This window comes from Phoca vitulina, unplaced genomic scaffold (assembly GCF_004348235.1).
Source record: "Phoca vitulina isolate PV1807 unplaced genomic scaffold, GSC_HSeal_1.0 scaffold6, whole genome shotgun sequence".
NCBI classification, from domain to species: domain Eukaryota; kingdom Metazoa; phylum Chordata; class Mammalia; order Carnivora; family Phocidae; genus Phoca; species Phoca vitulina.
The window spans coordinates 47,268,088-47,290,086 of NW_022589709.1; the positions used below are offsets into that span (position 1 = coordinate 47,268,088).

A 21,999-nucleotide genomic window follows, 5' to 3' on the forward strand; every position below is an offset into this window, starting at 1 on the left:
TCCGTTTTAGCTGCGTCCACACCCTCCAGCTGCCTTCCTGAGTGGAAAGATAATGCTGTCATCTGAGGTTTATCAGAGAACTCATCAAAGTAGAAGGAAGCTTTGTCTAAATTCTTTCCAGGAAATATAAGGGCCAAAAAATAAGCTAGGACAGTTTGGACTAAGAAGTCCATTTGTTTCTGAGCTTGACTCAAATGTCTTAATCTTTATTTTTCTTTCCTTACTTTGCTTGGACACTGGTATGTGTTCACATCAGAGTCTGTTTGAGAAGACCAGTCTTAGGCAGAGTCAGGAGGAAGAGGAGGGAATGGTGTCATGGGCACCCCACCGACAACTGGTGGTCTTCAAAGGTCTTCTTCCATGTGAGAGTGATGTGTAGGTGGGTGTCTAACTCAAATTAATCATGTTTGAAATGTCATATCTATATCTTGTTTCTGGAAATACTACTAATTTATATCCAAGAGTTCCAACATTGTCCTCTTGTCCGAGCCATGACATAGGATTCCTGCCAATAATCCTGTGGAGGCTTTGGTGGAAGCAACCTAAGCCATCCTGGAGCTGAAAATCTTTAGTGCTCTTGCTTGCATTCCTTGTAGAGAATTGCCACAGACTCAGAGTTTTGGTGAAGTGAAGATTTCCTGCTTCCTTGACTCTATGTTGCTCTCTTTTCAGGACACATAGCAGCACTGAATTTCACTGTTGAGATGCCAATCGAAAAACTTGAGAGTGAGACTGAGCTAAGGGTCTCATCAAACAGCCTAGGGACCCTGGGAGCAGCTGCTCCCCAAAGACCCAGAGCCACGCTTGCAATAAAACCGTTTTTCCTCGTGACTAAATGAAATCTCTGTTGTGTGTTAAAAGTTAGTCTTTGAAAAGCTTCACAGGCTTTGTCTTACAGACTCTGTTACCTGGGAGGTCCCAAATATTACCATAAGCCCCCCTATCTGCAGCTGAAGCCCCTGCTTCCAAGAGGCTGGATTTGTTATTTGCACAGATGGTAAGATGGTAGGTAACCTGTGACATAAATCAGTCAAGCTGGGAAAAGGTATATAAGAGATAACCCATGTCCACCAAAGTGGTCAGGATTGGGCTTTGCCTAGTCTCCAAACATGGTGGTTCTGTAAGTCAGTCTATCTTGTGAAACCACCAGGACCAAAGTTTGAAGCATAGAGCAATCTGAAGCTTCCTTGCACAGCTTTTTAATTTTTTTGGTTCTCTCCATGCCCCAAGCATTGGCATAACCTATTGAACTGTTCTGTAAGGAGATGGGTGGAGAGAGGAGACGAGGGGCCGGAGCAGCTGGGGTGCTTCTCCAGGGACAAAGGCCTCCGCATCCAGACACCCTTAGGAGGGGGAGAGGGCTCCACTTTAAGGCTTTGGCTTTTGCTGTTCTTTTTGCCTGACAGCCTGCTTGAAATTAGGCATCATTCCCAGTTTCTCTGAATAATACCCTGTTTTGTTCCCTTCTTGGCACTCGTCCCCATCTCTCGTTATTTTATCTGCTTTGTTTACTGACCATCTCCCCCAAATAAATGATAAGCCCCCAAAGGAAGGAACTTGGTTTCTTTTGCTCACTGTTGTATCACCATTGCCTAGCACAGCACCGGGCACTCGGCAGGCTCTCAGTAGCGTTATTTAACAGATACATTCTGGATCCTTCTTGCTGGGGTAGGAAGCCGCTCTGAGGCTTGCCAGGATCCACAGGAGAATGCTCGTGTCAACTGAGTGGGCACAGTGGGGGATGTGAGGCCGGAGAACTGGGCCAGTCAGAGGACGAGTGGACGGGCCAAGAGCACAGGCAACGGAGAAGTTTGGAAGCCAGCTTCCCTCAGTCTTAGGACACCCAGTGGCCAGTGTCCTGGGAGGAGGATCCAGACTTCTTTGGGGGGAAAGAGGCAAATGTCAGCTAAATAAACTCGTTGGGAACCTCATGAAAGCTCACACAGCACATGTACACACACATTCAGGGACTGTCATGGGGCCCAGAACACCCTGGACACACTGCACCAGCCTGACTTTCAGGATGAGAGCTCTTGAGCTCCGTACTGAGCTCTCTGATATATCTGTTATTATATATACTATATATCTAACATATTCTAATACAGATATATAAAATATATACTCTATAAAACAGATGTATTTTAAAATACCAAAACAGAGAGGGAGGCAAACCATAAGAGAGTTAATCATAGAAAACAAACTGAGGGTTGCTGGAGGCGGATAAGGGTGGGGGCATGGGGTAACTGGGTGATGGACATTAAGGAGGGCACGTGATATAACGAGCACTGGGTGTTATATGACTGATGAATCACTTAATTCTACCCCTGAAACGAATAATATACTATACGTTAACTAAATTGAATTTAAATAAAAAAATTTTAAATAAGTAAAAATCAGTTTACTTCGTGTGCTTTTGTGCTATTTACTATAAACCATACTCATTTGTTTTGGTGAAATTATTACTGTTTGCTTAAGTATTGCTTCTTACCACCCCTCCAGTTTGGACTTTACTGTCCATCTTTCTTGTGACTGAACCAGAGCCTGGTGCCTCAGTCTGCCGGAAACTTCTCTGTGCCCCGCCTAGCCCAAGGTGACTGCTTGCTCTCTACGTTTCCACAGCACTCCTGGGCTGCTCATTCATTTCCACGTATGCTGCACAGGTGTTTGACACCTGCTGGTGAAGTCAACTGTCCTGTAGTTCTTGTCATGTTAAGGAACTGCCCACTATGCGCTGTCTTCCCAGCCGATGGCTAAAATCTTCAAGTACAGGAACCTACCTACCTGTCACAGATCCTTGCACATGGTAGCCCATCAATAAACATTTCTTCTCTGACCTACTTTTGAGCCATGCTTTGCCTGATTTCCAGAAGAAGGAAATCTTACAGCCTCCTGCTTATCTCCTTTCAGATAATCCACGTAGGTCTAAGGGAGTGGGCCCTTTTCCTTGGGCTATCTCCCAAGGCACCTTTACCCTTCTTGCCTGGCTCCTTTGCCCCCAAGTACTTCTCACTTTTAATTTGCTATAAAGCCTCAGGCCCAGTATCTAAGCCAGCTTAGACTCAAGTTTCGACCCAGGAAGCTAGCTTACAAAATTAAGAAAAAAAAAACAACAAAACTACTTACATTAAACACATCCCATCCCCTTCACCTATTGATTTTGAAATCCTATCATAAAAGCAACCAAGCGAGGCTGGTAGGCTGGATTTCAGCATTTCCCTGCTCTGGTTCCTGGTCTCTACAAGCCGCCCAAGAGCAGAGCAGCCCAATGCGGGCTCCTCATCTTCAACCATAACAGACCGGCCCCGTGGGAGCCCACTCAGCCCGAGCCCAGCTGTTTCCCAGGGAGGTCCGGGAGAGGGTGTCCCCCAGGAAACAGTCAAAGCCTCCCGGCAAAGCCTGATGCCTCGTGTGTGTGGCCTTCCTTCCATCAGGACTCCTCTGACTGTGTAGGCAGGCGGGGAAGGAAGGGGCAGCTGAAGAGCCAGTGCTGGGTATTGGGGAAATTTAACTAAAATCTGTCATCCAGAAATGCCTCTCCACAAAACACAGGAAAGAATTTTATTACTAAGCATTAAGCCAGGCTGTGATGCTCCTCACAGGCAGTCCACTAAAGAAATTGCCAAAACAGAACAAAATCTCACCCTTTTAGAGAACCATGCTGATAGAACCTGTTACCTACGTGTTCTCGAGGTAACTCAAGTAAGAAGCCATGACAGCACTATTTGTCACACAGAGCTTACCCTAAGTTCACCTGAAATTGGGGTGGCCATTTGTGTTAGCTAATTGCCTTTAGCCAAAGGAAAAATAAGCTTCTCCTGTCTCTTTGACAGCAGGTAGTTTTACTTAAAACTTGGAGGCTGGCACCGAAGTTGAACCACTAGCATCCCCCTGAGACTGGGAGGTAGAGGCCTATCTTCCTTGATGTATACATTTCAAAGAGATGGCTCCCAGGCCCTTGAGAAAAACATTTCTAGGTTGTAAAACTGCCTGGAGGCTTACTTCCTCTTAAAGAGATTTATATACATCTCAAAGGGACAGAGAAAGAATTTACAAGTTTTCCAAAGGAAATGCTCCAAGAAAAGGGGAGTGGCTCTTTCCCTTTTTTCACTAGGGAGCGATAACTTGGTTTCCTCCCCTTCCTACACATGGGGGAGCACTGGTCAGGACCTCAGCAGGGCTCCGGCAAGGGTGGACATCCCTCAGCACTGATCCCATACTTCGAAGAGACAAGATCCAAAGACCATAGGATGAGGTCACAATTTTTTTTGGTTCTCAAGCTCACTGGCCTGCACATGAAGGTTTGTAATAAATGCTGAGTAAGAGAGAGAATGAACATAGAGACCCCGAGTTAGAAGGGACATGAGCAGTCATTGAGCTCGGCCTAAATGCAGGCACCCCTTTTCCCTTCAGCCCTCCTTAAACCCCAGCAGAGCTGGGCATCTTACCACTTCCTAAAGCAACCCATTTCACTGTTGGATAACTGTAGTTATTTAAATTTTTTTCCACATCTTAATAAGGGAGGAAAATCAAAATTAGAATTTTCAAAGCCAGGTACTTTCCCCACAATAACCCCAAGGAGCAGCTATCTTGCCCCCTGTCACAGAGGAGGGAACTCAAAAACAGAGAGGTTAACTAAAAGCCCAAGGTAACACACATAAAGGAAAAGCACGTATGAGTTTCAGTAGGCACTCATTTAAATGAAGATCCTGTTTTTACTTACAAGATTTAATAATAAAGAGTATTACAGTATGTTGGGATGGAGCCAACCCCTTGTCTCCCAAGGAATACAGCAGCCAGCCAGTTCTAGCTGCCTTGGTCCCTCACGGTTTCTCAGGGATACTGAATGGTTTCTCTCCATCAGGGTCTCCACAGGGGGCTCCGGGCCAAATTGCCAACCAGCACACAGGCATTGTTCTGGCTCCCCCTGAGGGGAAGCAACACCCAGAGGGTGAACCCTCAGGGCTTCCTCCACCCTCTAGGAATACCACTGACCAAGGACTTCCTGAAGTAGTCAGACGGTGTGGGTCAAAGTCACTGTGAATGACACTGACATGCTTCAGGTGGAGAGAAGTCACAGTGGGCAGTGACGAAGGGAGAGGGAAGAAGACAGGACAATGAGGTGGTGAAGATAGGTATCTTTTTATTTATTTGTTTGATAAATATTTAAGTGCTTATTATGGGGCAGCTTTTACAGCGCTCACAGACTGAGGGGAAAACTCCTGTGTAGCACTCGTGATGTGCTGGGCTTTGTGGTTATTACCCCCACTTAATCCTCACAACAGACCCATGAGGTTGATGCTCTTATTATCCCCATTTCACAGACATGCAAATGGAGGTAAAGAAAGGTAACTTGTAACTTGTCCCAAACCACAAAGTTCGTGAGTGGCAATGCTGGAATTCAAGGCCAGCAGTCTGTTCTCCCAGGCCATGGTCGGAACCGGTGCAGATCATGGGATAGGTGTTCTGCCGTGGAAGCCAGCGCCCCAGGGAGCCCCTGGGAGGGCATGGTCTGGTTTGAGACCACACCACGCAGCCACACTGGGCTTGTCTGGTTTTGATCAGACATATTGCTTGCCCCCACCTGCCCTGTGACTAGTACCAGATCACAAACGACCAAGGATTGGAGCAGAAACAATGACTAAACACCACATACCCACGCCCATAAACAGATGGCTGTGGGTGACTGCATGCATGCGTCCTTCTGGCCAGCTGCTTTGCAGCCATCTTCCGGGTGGGAGAGTAGCCACTGCCCTCAGCCTACACCAGATTTAATCTACCTGTGAATGCTGCAGAAAGGAAGGGAGGAACGAAGGCTAATTATACCCCTGTTCCATGCCTAGGGCCAAAATCTTCAGGATGAGGACATGGCATCCTGGGCCACAGTCACTGATCTAAATTTGGCTTTGGAGGAACTCTATGGAAAGCAATTGTCCTGAAATTTAGAGTTGAATTAAACTGGGGCTGACTCTCCCCAAAGGCCCAAGGAAAACCCATGATTTGGGCACAACCCTGACTGATTCTAGATTCCAGAACACTTGCAGCTTCCAGGGACAGATCTGAATGAGGCCAAGGACAACCACTCAGTGAGTGGCCTGTGCAAAGTGTGAACGCAGCCTCCCCAGTGTAGATCACATTGCAGCCTGAGAGCTTGCCTTGAATCTCATTTATCCATCATCCATTTGTCTAACTGCCTGGCTGTCTATCCATCCATTCAACAACATTAGAGAATCAATCCCTGTGTCAGATTCTGGGGCTGCCCTCCAGAAGCTTATGGTCTGGAATGAGAGAGAAATCATTGTAAAAACAGATCATTATAATCAAAAGTGACATGAGCAAAGAGAATTAGCAGGGGAGAAGACCCAAGTCTACCTGATATATCAAGATTTTTCTAGAGAAGGTGAAAAATTGAGAGTAAGCATTTAGAATGCTTATGGCACTTTGATAGAGAAATTTTAATTAAGAAAATTTAAGCTGGCATTTTCTATGCCTGTATTTTATTTTTCTAGTAATTGTACCTTATTATGTTTTACAAATGTATTGGTCTGCTGTGGCTTAGAAATTAATGACAGCTTTTGCTACAGACAATTTGAGAAGTGCTGCTCAGTTTCCTTACCTCTACAATGGGGCTAATCATGGGACCTACTCACAGAGGTTTTGTGAGGATTAAATGAGCCCTCAGCACAAATACTGACATATAGGGAACAGGCAGTAAGTGTCAGAAGTTCTTGTGGCTAATGTTACTAAATTGGTAAATTGGTGAGAAAGGGAGAAGGGTCTAGAGGCAGGGAAATCAGGTGCTGGTGTCCTGGAATAAACTAGGCAGGAGATGTTCCGGGCTTCAGCCATGGTGGTGGGAAGGCTTCATGGAGATAGATGGAAGAAGTTCCAAGATACTTAGTGGGTGGGCTCAGGGGCTTTTGTGACCAGTCAGATGCGGGCATGAGAGTCATGAAGCAGTCTTGGAAGACTCCCAGGTTTCTGACTGGAGGATTTCACTTGACTAGGAATCCTGGCTGGGGAGCAGGTTTGGGGTATAGGCAAGGGCAGGATGATCAGGTTGAACTGGAGGTACCTGGGAGGTATTCCAGAGGGAATGACTTCTTTTCTTTTTTCTTTTCTTTCCTTTCCTTTTCTTTTTTATTCTTTTCTTTTCTTTCCTTCCTTCCTCCCTCCCTCTCTCTCTCTCTTTCTCTCTCTCTCTTTCTTTCTTGTAAGCTCTACACCAAACACTGGGCTTGAACTCACAACCCGATATCAAAAGTCACATGCTCTACTGACTGAGCCAGCCAGGTGTCCCTGGACGTCCTGTCTTTTAATATGATTGAGGCATCATGAGAGAGGTCTAGACTGGAAAGGATGGAAATTGTCCAACCATCCACCTGTGCCTAAATCCTCTCACTGGGCTTTCCTGGGGGCTCACCCAGGCCCTCCTTGGACACCAGCAGTGACAGGGAACTAGCAGCCATGAACAGACACAGGAGTAGCATCAGGATCAGAGGCTCTGAAGCCGGAAAGCCTGCATTTGAATCCAGTTCTGCCACTTACAATTCTCTATTGTCCTGAGGAAGTTACTTGGCTTTCCAAGTCTTCGTTTTCTCAAATATAAAATGAAAATAATAATAAAGATGGAAAAGGAGTACAGAGACAATCCCTCTACCTGCTGCCACAGTGTTTGAGGACATTCTCCCTTCACCTCAGCAAACAGCCCAGCTTTTTCCAAGGGAAGTGGTCTGCGGGCTTCCTCACTCCTCATGACTGACAGAGTTATCAGTTGAATACACTGCAAACACCCGCCAGTGGCGTGGAAAGGCCCGAGGGGTGATTACAGAGCCTGCCTGGAGCCCCACAGGGTTCTTCCCAGGGATGCTTTTGTCTGACACCCTCTGTCCTGCCCCTCAGTCCGGCCATTTCCTGGGTCAGGCTGTCTTCTAGGGCCTTCCTAGGCTTGCTCAGCCAGGACAGACCCTTGTCCCTAGGCTCCCCTGTCTCGTGAGGATGCCTGGTCCTCCGGGGAGGTGCATCCCTGGCAGGCCAGGCCTGTTCCTGCCCTCCAGACTGCAACACTTCTATGCCTATGGCTTCCTCCCAGGAGCCCTCATGTCCATCAGCCCGCATAGCTTCTCCTTCTAGGCCCCATCCGCAGGGACTTCTCAGGCCTGCTGCTTGCCCAAGGCACCCCCGAGCTGGAGAGCAAGAGCTTTTGTGCAGGACAATTACACTTAGCTGCTCCCAGTCAGAAATTCTGCTCCTGTGGAGATCATTAAATAAAGGCCCATGCTACACAGACGGTGCACAGATACATGAAAAGATGCTCACTAGTCACCACGGAAACGCTAATCAAAACCACAATGAGATGTCACCTTACACCTATCAGAGTGGCTAGAATCAAAAAGACAAGAAATAACAGGTATTGGCAAATATGGAGAAAAAGGAACCCTTTGCACCCTTGTTGGTGGGAATGCAAATTGGTGTAGCCACTGTGGAAGACTGGATGGGGGTTCCTCAAAACTGAAAACAGAAATACCACAGGATCCAGTAATTTCACTACCGGGTATTTACCCAAAGAAAACGAACACTAATTCCAAAAGAAATATATGTACTTCTATGTTTATTGCAACATTATTTACAACAGCCCAGAATATGGAAGCAACCCAAGTGCCCATCAATAGATGAATGGATAAAGAAGAGTGGTATGTCTACACACACACGCACACATGCACAGGAATATTACTCAGCCATAAAAAAGAAGGAGATCTTGCCATTTGCAACAACATGGATGGACCTACAGGGTATAATGTTAAGTGAAATAAGTCAAACAGAGGAAGAAAACTACCACATGATTTCACTATTTAAGAGATAAAACAACTGAACAAAGAAAAAAGAGAGAAGCAAAAACAGACTCAAATACAGAGAACAAACTGGTAGGTGCCAGAGGGGAGATGGGTGGGGGATGAAGAGGTACATAATTTCAGTTTTGAAATGAGTTACAGAGATGAGAAGTAGAGCATAGGGAATATAGTCAGTGAGACGGAAAACACTGCCGACAGATGGCGCCTGCACTTACTGCGGTGAGCACTGCGTTACGTACAGAATTGTTCAATCATGATGTTGTATGCCTGAAACTAAGATAACACTGTATGTTAGTTATACTTCAATAAAGAAAGAAAATCAAGAGAAGTATTTGTGAGGATGTGGATAAAAAGGGAACCTTTGTGCACTGTGGGTGGGAATGTAAAACAGTGGGGAGATAACTCAAAAATTAAAACGTAGAACTACCATATGATCCAGCATTGCCACTTCTGGTTATACGTTCAAAGGAAATGGAATCAGTACTTCAAAGAGAAATCTGCATTTACACGTTCGTTACAGCATTTTTCATAATAGCCACAATATGAAACACCCCAGTGTCTGCTACTGGATGAATGGATAAAGAAGATGCATATACATACAATGAAATAGTATTTAGCCATGAGAAATAAGGACATCCTGCCTTTGCTACAACATGGGCGAGCCTTGAGGACATTATGTAGGTGAAATCAGTCAGACAAAGACATCACTGCATGACATCACTTACATGGAATCTAAAAAACTGAACTCAGAGAAACAGAGCAGAGTGGTGGCTACTAGGGGATGGGGAGTGGAAGAAATGGAGAGATGTTGGTTCAAGGTTATTTCCACTTATCTAACGTATAGCATAATGATTAATTATAATTAATATACTGTATTAGATCCCTGAAAGTTGCTGAGAGTAGATCTTAAATGTTCTCACCACAAAATAGAAAGGGTAATTATGTGAGGCGATACAGGTATTAGCTAATGCTGTGATGGCAATCATTTTACAATATATACTTGTATCCAATGTACACTTTCAGCTTATACAATGGTACGTGCCAATTACATCTCAATAAAGCTGGAGGGAGCAATAAATAAAGGCCCATGCAAAGGGCAAGGATAGGCCTTCTTTTGGTCTTAAAAGGCTCCTGCTGAGTAGTGCTGAGGAGGGTCAGGGAGGCAGGAGGTGAGACAGGCTGCAGCTCTGCATAGCCCTCCCCTTGTCGGCTGTGATCCAATCACCTGGACTGCTCAGCGAGACGCTACAAACATTTTGGAAAGTGAACCAAGAAACCTCTATTAACAGATGCATAGTCACTGGCCGCAAGCATCACAGTTTGAAAATCCATTCTGCAGAAATAAAGCTGCAGTATATAAGAAGAGACTCATAGGAGGATTATGGAGCACTGTTTGTAGGGGCAAACGGACAAATGAAACCTGGAAGTCACCTGTCCATCAGAGGGAGAAGGGTTGTATTAAGTGTGGCACATTCAGATGGTGGAATATTCCACAGCTAGTAAAGAATTAGTTAAAACTGCCTCCACTTAACCTGGATGAACATCTATACCATATTTTTTAGGTTAAAAGAAAAAACTACTTGCATAGCAATGAGAATGAGTGGTTCTAGTTTTATAACAGTATAAATATATGGGCATTTGCATATATTTATGTGAACATAAAGTATTGAAGGTTATTCATACTACTAAAAGGGTTACTTCAGAACAAGAGACTTGGAAGAGGCAGATTATTAATTTTTTTCTTAATAGAACTCTATATTGTGTCACTAGTAAAAATAAGCATGTAGAATTTTATGATTTAAAAAAGTAACAAGCTAAAAAGTAAATCAACTGTGAAGCGTGTCAGAAGTCCAGATTTCTAGACTGTATCTTTTGAATGAGTTTCTGCAAGAATGGGGCCATCACATGTGCATTTGAAAAGAGCTTCACAGGTGATTTCCAAGCCCCTACTGGGTCTGGGAATCTGAGCCTTAGCAACTCCATCTATATAATGGGCTCAAGGAGACCTCTCCCAGGTGTTGTGAGAATTAAGTGACAGGCTGCAGTGGGCACCGACTATATGCAAGTCCTTTCTCCCTAATGACTCCAAGGCTATGGGGGAGTTACCACTCTCTCCCAAAAGCCACTTACGATTATCCCAACCAGCACTGGTCTGCCCCTTCTCTGAATGTTAATTTTAGCTTATGTTTTTACCATTTCAAGTGTTACACGTAATTGTTTTATTTGGAATCTGAGATAAGACTACATTCTAGAAGGAACCCACTGCATACTTTCAGATCCACTGATCATGCTCTAAAAACCAACATCTGAGTTGACTAAATGGATTTAATTACTTGGGCTCCTAAGTTCTTCTCCAGACCCCTGTTATCAGGGGATCTTGATCTTATCCCCAGTTGACAATCCTTCACCTACTGGCTTCACCCACCTCTGATCCTTTACTCCGCTTTTCCACTTGGGATGTCCTTTCCATCCCTGCATGCCCAGTCAAACCTGTTGTCTTTTGTTTTTGTTTTTTTTTTTTAACTAACATTTATTGAGCTCCTACCATGAGCCATGCACCATGCAAGGGGCCTTACAAACAAAGTCTTCAATCTTTGCAACAATCCTGCCAAGTAAGCATTATTTCGTAGATGGGGGAAAGAGAGGCTCAGGAGAGGTTAGGTGACTTGCTCCAGGTCTAGAGGCGTGTTGAAAGAGCTGGGATTTGAACCAGGTGTGTCTTTGGCCCTGGATTTGGGCTCTCTGTAGACCACAGCACTTGATAGGCAGCTCTGCACTGATCAGTAATCAGAGGAAAAGCACCTGTGATTTAGGACTCGGAGTGCCACAGAACCCTCCACTCAGACTCCCCAAGACCATAGAAATGCACTTATCACAACAGCTCCTAGACACAGGAATGTCCCCTCAAAGCATGTGACTCCCCAGACTCCCGGAATATTATAAGCCATTCTCTTTCCTTGTCCTCAGGCTCCTGAGGTAGCCCAGATGTCAGGGCTCCTCTGTCTGCTCACTCAGACACCAGGTGCCCAATGTGCCTGCCGGCCATTCAGGGGACGCTGGGCCAGCCTGCCTTTTTCTAAGCTGGTGGGGCATAGGCTTGTCTTCTCTCTCCTTCCCTTCTGTCTCCTCCCTTATACAGGGGGAGGGGCTGCAGGGGTGAGGAGGGATGTTGTCTCTAGCCGCCCCCCCCCCCATAGAAGGGCTCTGTCTGTTTCCCTAACTTGGAACACCCTATGACTACTGATTTGAAAAGCACTGTTTACAGCATCAGGGCTAAAATCTGGCAGAATCCTTGGGCTCCAAGAGAGGGAGGTTTCTACCCAGGGTGCAAGATCACAGCAAAAGCCAATAATATTGTTTGTTGGTACTTGCTCTGTTAAAAAATAAGAACCACCATATTAAGTCCTTTGGTCACCATGCCCAAGAGCTATTTATCTCTCTGTCCTAGCAGGCACCCTGGGAGTCTGGGTCCTGGTCTAAGAGTTCTGTCGGGTTCTGTCACATCCTGGAATGTGGAGGCCTTGGGTTCTGTCACTGCCTCAATTTGGACATTCCTGGTCTTCCTGAATATCCTGGATAAAGACGCCACAGGTGCCTTTCTGCTGACTCAGTTATTTCTGATCCAGCTGTACATGGCGTCCACGTGTTTGAACTCGTCGGGGCTGGAGGGCAGTGGAGGGCAAGAGGAGGACCACGTGTCAGCTTCCTTCCAGAGTCACCCCAAAACAGAGGACATCCTTAGGGTTGGACCAGCTCCACAGAACACTCTGAACAAATTCCCATGATGCCAGTCTACTAGGCCAGCAGAAAATGGCTGTCCCCTTCCAGTTCTCCCAGAGAGCAAAGGGTTCAAGTTACTTCACCACCACTAGATATACTGTCACCCATGGGCACCGCTGGTCACCTCTGCTCTATTCAGCAAGTAGAAAGTCATAAGCAGGAGATATTTATAGTCCTTCCCTGTAAACCAGAGGCCTCTCCTAGGGCTCCTGTTAACGTACACATATGACCATTACCAGACTCATCTCTCACAGGTAAATTGTTTTCAAGAAAATAGTAAGTTAGGAACCATCTAGTCTTGTGAAATGCTGTAAAGGAGTGGGTGCCTTCTTTGCTGCCCAAGGAAAGGATTGTGTAGCTTCAAGGCAAGGGTGCACCGGTGTGACCTCCAACAGTCACCTTCAGGACTGGCTCCCTGCAGGATTCCTGGCTCAGTGGGGCAGGAACTCCCAGCTGACACAAAGACGACAAATGGCTCCTCTAGGCTGCGGCAGGGATGAAGACCCAGGGCCTCTAAGCCAGGGGCAAAGTCTGCCTCAGAACCAATCCTCCTCCTGCCTCTGAATACCCAGGACTCCCCATTCCTCATCCCACCTCCCACCCCATGATTTTCTGGACCTTTCTCAGTCACCCCTTTAGGAAAACTGACCTGGCCTCTGGCCCGTTCTCTAAGGATAGGATTTCATCATGAACTGGCAGAGTCCGTGGAGGCAGGTGGCCCTCGTGCCCTTTGCTGAAATGGAGTCTTAGCCCACAGAAGGGTTAACTCTAAAGGCTGGGTGTGGGGGGGAAAGCACCTCTAAGTGCAGAGGCGGACGTGGAGCACCCACACAGCTAATAACACCCAAATATCCTCTGAGAGCCTGCTCACTCAGGAAGCCCCCTTGCCAAGTTCTGGTGGTGGTTGTGTTCTTCTTGGGCGGAGTTAGCAGACCAAGGACACAAGTTCCAAAACGGAAGAGAAGTGGCACTTCTGGAAACAGCACAGCAGCTGACCGAGCATAACCTTGTCACAAGGGCACGAACTGCCCCCTCAAGTGATTGCAGCTGACCCCGCGCGGGGTCGCAGAGCCAGGGCAGTGCTGAGGGAGGGTCTAAAGGGCAGCACTGAGGACAGCCGAGCGAGGGTGGCTTGTTCTGGTGGCACATGTCACTCTCCACACCCACCAGAGCACGGGAAGCCAGAGATGTCATCCACTCAAGGGTCAAAGCCAGGGTTGACCGTAAGCCCCGTGAGCCAACCCAGCATACAAGCAAACAAGCAACACATTTTGCCAGAGACGAAGCACGTTTCGGCCAACTGTGCTGCATTTTTACCTCTGATGGGGGCAAACCAGTTACGTGGCTCGTTATTAATGGATTAGGGATTTCAAAAATGACTCTCTAGCAATAGTATTAGCCAATTTAAATTGGGTCCAGCTGTTGGGTTAATTAGTAATTAGCTCCTTTGGAGGGCCTCAAAAGGTTCATTTTCCCACTTATTTATCCCGAGTCACTTCTTTGCACCTGTTTTTGATGCTGCTGGGGTTGAAAATCAAAAATCACTCCCAGAAACGAATGGATTAGTTGAGGGTTAAGGCCCCAAACGCAGAAACATTCAGATTTTCCATCAAGAAAAATTCCTAAGGCGCCGTCAGAAACAAGCGGACAAGCGAGGTGCCGAGGGCCGCGCCTCACTGCAGAGCTGTCGCAGGGAATGGTCGCCGGCGCCTGTGTGCCGGGAAGAGCGCGCAGGCAGCAAGGCCCACACTCCGACGGCTTCTTCAGGGAGTCGCCACGAATCCCTCGCCCGCGAGCAGTGCCCGTGAGAGCTGTCACCGCGGCACTAGAGGTCCCGGCCCGCAGCCCTCGGCCCACCGCTCACAAGACCCCTCACACTGGCTCTAGCAGCGCCCCCGCTTTGCAGGAAGAAAGTCGGGTTTCATGGGCTCACTGACCTTGGAGCCGGAGTCTCCCACGTCCCGCTGCCCGCAACAGCTGAGGAGTGTAAACCGCCCGGGCCGGCCTTGGCCTTGAAAAGCCTCGGGGCTGGGCGGGGCCGGGGCCCATCTCGGCCAATCCCGACTCCCCGGTCGGACGTCAGGGCGCGCTGGCTCCCACCGCGCTGCCCTTGAAGGCGGGCTTCGCACTCTTTCCCGCTGGGCCCTGGGCTCTCCAGCACCTGCCCTTTCCCTCAAACGTTGCCCTCCCCCATGTCCGGTCCTGGAGGCCGCCGCTCCCAGGGCTCTGCCAGGTTCGGACCCGCAGCCTGGCTGACGGACCGCCCAGCCCCGCAGAGCCCGGCTTCGGCTTCGGGGTGGAAGCGCCGGCAGGGGGGCTGCCGCACCTGTTAAGGGATTGGTTCCCACGTTCCCTCAGCGGCCCCATCCCGCGACAGGGGCGGGGGCAGGCGGCTGGCTCTGGAGAACGACCCCCTCCGCAGCCCTCAGCGGAGGGCTGCGAGGTAGAAGATGGGTAAAGCTCCCCCCTCGCCAGCCGCTAACCGAGCTCTGAGCCAGGGGCCAGAAGAGGTCCTTCCAACTTGCTGTCTGGGGCCCGGGTTCAGGGACAACGACAATCACGTTTCTCTTTTAGATCAAGCCCTCTGAAGTAGACTGCTAGACAATTTCCCTTTCAATCCGCACCAGTTTAATGTATCGCCCAGAAGGCCCTGCAGGCCACATTCCTGCTTAAAAATAGCCCTGCTTGGGACATGTGCCCCCAACCAGAAAGGTTGGCTGTAAATAACAGTGACCCACGAGGACTTGGGCTGCAGCCCTGACATTTCAGAGGGAGCTGCCTGGCTCTCTGGTGACGGTCACGTACCCAGCCTCTACGGCCAGGTTCCTTTCCCTTTTTCTCTCAGGGTCCAACCCGGAGCAGGGGGTAGAGCCCAGAAATAACCTCCCACCTAGAGTGGTTCTCTTTCAGAGTTTCTACTTCTTTTAATTATGACCCAAAGCAAAAATAAATGTTACCTTTGCATGGGGTCACTGACTGGGAGAGTGCATGAGGGGACCTTCTGGGGTCTGGGAAGTTTCCTGATTTGGGGGCATGCATGTGTGAAAATGCCTCAAGCTGTGCACATAGCATGCAAGTGCCTTACTTTGTAATGGTCCTACCTCAGTTAATATATATGCTATCATTTTGACCTAGCTTACACCGAATCGAAATTTTTACAAAACCATACTTACCCTTTCTACATATGATATATTCAGATATTTTCTAGGCTCTTCTGTGTTATTTCATTACAACATTTGCAGATTGAGACCAACCAAACTGACTGCATGATCTTCTAGAGAGTCAGGGTTCCCAGTTTGCATGTTCTATCATAATGGACCATGGTCTCTCCAGCCCCTGGGGGCCTCCTCCAGCAGAATGGGCAGGAAGCTGGAGGTCTCTGGGGTGACGAGCCTCTCCGTAGGCTGGGCTCTGCGGGTTGGGGTTAGGAGTGAGGGGGAAAGGGGCAGTTGAGGCTTATTTCCTCCAAAATAGCTCTTTTGTGGGCACACTCTTTCTAGTCATTTCAGACACCAGTTGAAATAAATCTAGTGACCCTGAAGGAACCCAGATCCCAGGCCCAGAAAATGATGTGTTGATGAGCATGGAGAGGTAGAGTTTAAAGAATGGCAGTTAAAATGAGAAACTCCTCTTTTTCTTTTTTCCCCAATTCCTTTCTAATGGACATTTAGTCCTCCCCACTTCCCAAGACCCCCCTCTTACCTCAAGCCCTCATCTCTTACAGGGTCATTTTACAGAAGTTAGTAAGGTCAGAAAAGAAGTGGGCACATTGCTGAGAAAATGGGGTGCTGCTTTCCTTTGGGGGACCTGGCCATCGTGAAGCTTATGACAGGGGTGGGTAACAAGTGACTCAACATATTCCACAGTTCCAAAAATCCTTCAAACACGATCCCTGTTGTATGCCATTTATCCCTTTCTCATCGCTGCCAACTCCCTTCAAAGTTCGGGGGCTCTCTCCACACCTAGTAGCCAGTGTGGCCACGTGGCTGGCTCTTGCCACACGGACAGGAACAGAAGTGAGGCGTGCAACTGCCTTATCACTTGCTTTAGAGGAAATCTGTCCTGGGTTTACTCTCTTTCCCACTCCTGAGTCCAGCTGGAGTCTGGATGTGGTGGCAGGCAAGGGCAGTGCTGTGTGGGGTGGCCAGCTCATTAAATGAGAAGAACCTGGGTTCCTGAATCCCTACCAGCCTCATTGCTCATTTCAGAATTGGAAAGGGAAGCCAAGGAAATAGGAGACACCCAAATTCTTCCTTCCCTCAGTTCTCACTTGTGTGCAACAGCTGCATCATGCTCTCTTCAGCTCGGAATGTTAGCACGACCTCATCTACTTGACTAAAGTTAGAGTATTTTTATATACATTATTCCACATAGCCATTGCAGTAATTCTAAGGACAGATTCGCGTCTTATTTCATAGGTGAGGAACTTGGCCTCAGACGGCTCAGTAGCCCACCCAAGGTCGGAGTGATGGCCTGGCCAGGTCCCCTGTGCACTCAGCCTGGTCATGAGTGTTGAGTTACCATTAGATGAAGGGAGCTGTTTGGGCAGTAATGAGTTCTGTGTGCCTAGGGGTGTTCAAAGGTGGTCAGACGTGGGCTGGGGATGTCACAGGAAAGATTCAAGCACTGGAAAGACAGTGGGGCTTGATGGCCCTTGATATTTTTTCTGAGGTTCCCCCGAATTCTCTGACATTTTAGTGCCTGCAACATAGGCTTCTTCCAAACTTTATTTTCTCCTGAACTTTAGAAGTAAATGAATATATCTGAGGAAGCCCATTGCTACAAAGAAGACGAGGTAGAAAAATGCAAAAAGAATCAATGAAGAGACTAATGAGATTTTCGAGAACCAAGAAAGGCAAAATTTAATTTGCATATAGGTATAAACCACACCCCACCTGGCAAGCTTTAGGCCATGGCACAAACCCTCTGTCAGAGTCACAAATGTCAGCAGACTTGCAAAGTTACTGGACACAAACATTATACTTCTCAAAGTAACACACAGGTCTGTCCATCACACACACACACACACACACACACACACACACACACACACACACACAACAAAGAAATACATTTAAATAATTCTCTGCCAAAGAGAGATGAGGATGGTAATCACGCTACCTCACATTTGGACAGCACTTTACAGTTTACAACCTAACTCATTTTGTCCTGAAGACAGCCCTGTGAGGTAGGCAGCACAGGAATCAAGATTAGTTCCATTTTGCAGATGAGGGAACGGGCTCAAGGAGGCTTTAGCACTGGCCTCAGGTTTCCCAGCTCACAGATGGACATCCGGGCCTCGGGCTCAGGGCCAGGGCACCTCGGCTGGCTCTTCCACAACTGCCTTTCTAGGGAAAAAACGAAATGGACTGTGCAAAAGACAGTGGTTCAACATCCAGGAGAACTCTTCTTTTTCTTGGGCAGATGAGATCAAGTACAATCAACACTAACGTTAATCTCAGGCTGTGTGGTGGCCAAGATGAATAATTTTCTCAGTCATCCCTGTGTTTATACCTACAACCAAATGGTTGTTTTCTACTCCAGCTCTGCCCTGTCTTGATTTTAAGTCACTCACAGCCATGGGAAAAAAATGATGCTGTGATTAGATTTCATTGACTCAAGTCTTATTATCAGGATTCACATAGCGGCATCTGTAATCAAGTCATTATCTACACTTACAATCGGCTGTCTTACTGAAATGAAAATGAACTACGTTCATGTATTCCTTCTGGCTGTGGACATTAGCCTGGCTCTATTCTTTAGCCATATATAATATATAATTTATTCTACCATGTAATATATATCCCATATATAGTATATCCTATTTCAATAGCAGTAAAAATGATAAAACTTCACAGGTTGGATTAAAAAAAATCTTTAAAGCAAAGAGAAAGATTTTTTTCAGGGGGAATAAAATCAAACTTTGCAAAGAAAAGCTAAATAAAATCCTTTATTTTAAAATAAAAGTTATTCTGGAGGGGGGAATAACCCCTCTATTGCATTACTTTTTTAGTTAAGAATTTAAAAAGTGGCCCAGTCATTGTCGACCCAAGGTTTTGTCTTGTATAGTGAGAGAAGAGCTGGTAACCCATCATCATATACTCCAAATGGGAATGTGACAGTTTTTTCTCTTCTAAGTTATTCAGTATCTATGAGTTTCATTTGTTTTTAAGCAGTACTTTAAGATGTATGAAATTTAACAAACATTAATGGGGGCTTTGTGGGAGAGCCACTTGAAATATTGCAACTGTAGTTTAAAATTCTCTCTTTAAATTCCTTCAGAGAAACACTAAGGAAAAGTGACAACACTCCACTTCATGCCTAAACCTGTCACATAATATGTTGGCTTAAGTAAGAGATTTGTCCCTGCAGCAAAACTGGATGTTAATAACCAAAGGCATCCCCTAAAAGTCCCAAGATAATTTCATGGACAGTACAAAATGTGGGCATTCATCTGAAAGCATGAAATTGGCTTTTACTTCTGATTTTCTAGGTTAATTTTGCAATAATACAAGTGTTTGCTATTTGGTTGTTAGGGGCTGGCCTGCTTTCTGCTCTTAGAAGTGGGTCTCATATAATGGAATAAGGGCAGACACAGCTGGGAGTGCACACCCCAACAATAAGTACAAACTTGAAAGGCAGAAGAGGATGGGTGCTTTAACAATCAGAAGCACTGCAAATTGCTCTTGGCGATTTTAAATGTGACTAAATTGAGTTTTTTAAAAATGCACATTCTTATCCCAGATGGTCCAGAAGTGGTGCAGATCATCAAAAGGAGCTCCCGTGGAGGTAGAGTTCTCTCTTTTTGCAGTTCCAGCAAGGGTTCAGACTCTAGTAAGCAGGAAGGGCATGTAACTTAAGAAAACTCTAAGGGTCACCATAGCAACTAACGGTGCCGTACCCGACCACTGGGGGGCGCTTCCAACATTTTGCAGGAAATAGGCGACACAGCTTTGTCACTAAGTTGAGGAAACCCTGTCTCTCCAGAAGGGGAGGAGCATTTGGAAATTCCTCTCTCTCTCATTTTTCTTTAGTAAGAAGGGCTTTAGTGCCTCTGGGAACATTTGGGTCAGAGAAATAAGGGTCCACACACCGAATGACCTCTTCCCCTCTGGAAGACTTTGCAGACTTCAAAGCAGAGCGCATGGACCTGTCCACATGTTGTTTTGCCTGAAACTACTATGTGTGTGGTCCTGTCACTGATTTTTCCTGGTTTTAGTCCACCTTCCAAGACTATGTTTTTGAGCCAAAAAAGTTAAGCTTTATTTTCCTTTTCTTCGGCAAGACCTTGAGGTGCTTGGTGAAGTTGACATATATTAGTTCAAACCCTCAGTATGTGAACACTGAGAAATAAATTGCAAGTTATGCATCGTTAGGATCCAAACAACCCATGCTTCTTATCATGCATTAAAATGCATCAACCTCTTACTCGAAACTAAAGAGAACAAACAAGCAACTTCTTAAAAAAAGAAAAAGAAAGCATTCATAAGTAACCCTCCTTGGGTTTAGTGCTACACTGTTGGCTAATATGACCTATTGAAAATAGTTTTGGAATGGTCTTAAAATATTATAAATATTTTCTTTTACTTACTTGGTATTTCACTATATAGTTATGTACAGAGATGGCCCTTACCATGCAGGAAAAATGTACATTCTCCACCTCTATGGTATATTATCAACGCAAGTGCTTCCACTGGGCCTTATGAGCCAGCAAGCTGAATTTATTAGTCAGCCGTTAGTTCTAACAAGATAATTAAAGTGCAAAGAAGGAGGGAAAACAGCTAGACAGATCAATTTTTTTCAATGTCAGCATCAATATACTTCATGCCTCTAGGAGAAATCATCAGGCGCAATAGGCTCAGGTAACAATAACTCTGTATTTTTCCTCTTTCTTCTTTTAAAACAGAGCTCTCCCTGAGAAGAGAAGAGGGAGGTAAACATGAGTTAGCCCTATTTCTTCAACAACCATCAATCCTGGGAAAAGTAAGGTCACTTCCCCAGCACAGGGTAGCAGGCCTAACCCTGCATTTAGTCTTCGGAGAGAGGAGCTGTTGAGTGGTTGGTCCCATCTCTCATACACGTAGAATATTTGCACTCATAAATATCCCAATATTTAAAAACAAAGATGACCGGGGAAGAACTGTCTACCAACAGCACACAAACGTGTGGGTTTTAAAAAGAAAATCCCATTAAACAACGTTTTAAAAAATACAACCAGTATTCATAGTGAGCGTAAAAATGGTTTGTGTAAATCAGAAAAAAAATCCCACATTCCTGTGGGGAGAGTGGAGGAGAAGGAGCCCAGCAAGGTGCAGAGATGACTTTTAAGTATGTCTGGTCACTCAGCCTAAAACCCCGTGGCCCTTTGTGGCCTTCCGTCCCATTCCACAGTTCCGTGGGTGAGGTGTGCGGGCACCTCTCTGCAAACTCTGCACCTGCGTCTTTGAGGGCACTGGCTTCTCAGGCCCCACAGCCTCAGGGAGAAGCCCCTACCCCACCTGAAGACAGCCCCTGGCTGGAATCCCCTGGGGCAAAGCCTACTGAGTGTTTACTTTTAAAAAAGTTACGTTCACGTGGCTGTCATCGTGTCTTTCTTGCCCTGTTGCCCAAAGACCAAAAAAGCAGTTTCAGAACATGCCATTCCTCCAGCGTAAATAGTTAGAATGCACTAAAAACCATGCACATGCTGTAGACTGAAATTGCTCATGTGGTGGCCCATCCCTACAGAGGAAGCCTCGGCTTTTCTGGAAGCTTGTAATACAGAAAATATGACAGAGGCAGTTATAAACCCTAAGAGAAGACTAGTAGATGTATCCAGGCCAGTGCAGTGCCAGACAAACAGCTCAGGCCTTTTCTACTCTCCTCGTCCGCGAGTTCTAACAGAGCACGGGCAGGCTTTGAAATCGACCTTCTTACCTGCTTCCTTAAAATGGCTACCTGCACCTCCTCTATGACCTTCCCTTATGAAAAACACACCATCAGCTCTATCAAGGATCAATGTTTTCGCCTTCCCACCCCAAGTCTGAAAGCATCTGTCTTTGACCCCTAACAGCTGAGCTTCCCTGGCTGGAGACAGAATTCCAGGTCCGTTCCATCTTCTTTGGTTCACGGAGGAGACTGGCTTTGGCTCCGTCCCCCGTCCTCTCGGCACTGTGGGAAGCATGGCATGCACTGTTCTATCCGTCCCGCTTTCCATGAGAATCCTACAGACTCAGGGGCGAAGCCGGACCTTCAAGCAGGGAGCCGAGGTTCAATTTTTAGTGACAGTTCATACAGCGTATCTTCATCTATGATGAGGGCTTTGTCAAGCAGGTACTGAGTGACCTGGAGGAACAGGGAAATCCTAGGTTTGGGTTCCTGCAGAACACGA

General features: G+C 46.5%; 2 protein-coding genes across 5 annotated transcripts in view; both read right to left on the reverse strand.

Annotated features, from left to right (window-relative positions):
* The window catches only part of CKMT2 (creatine kinase, mitochondrial 2), a 29,071-nt gene extending 12,104 nt beyond the window's left edge, over positions 1-16,967 (reverse strand). The window contains exon 1 of the mRNA XM_032404090.1: positions 14,567-16,967. Within this exon, the coding sequence (XP_032259981.1) occupies positions 14,567-14,678 (112 nt within the window). The 5' untranslated portion in view covers positions 14,679-16,967. The remainder of the gene's footprint in view (positions 1-14,566) is intronic.
* Positions 16,968-17,341: 374 nt separating this feature from the next.
* Positions 17,342-21,999, reverse strand: part of RASGRF2 (Ras protein specific guanine nucleotide releasing factor 2) — a 235,850-nt gene continuing 231,192 nt past the window's right edge. For all 4 annotated transcript variants that reach the window (XM_032404089.1, XM_032404088.1, XM_032404086.1 and 1 more), the window contains one exon: positions 17,342-21,953. In XM_032404089.1, coding sequence (XP_032259980.1) covers positions 21,861-21,953 — 93 coding nt within the window. In that variant the 3' untranslated portion in view covers positions 17,342-21,860. The remainder of the gene's footprint in view (positions 21,954-21,999) is intronic.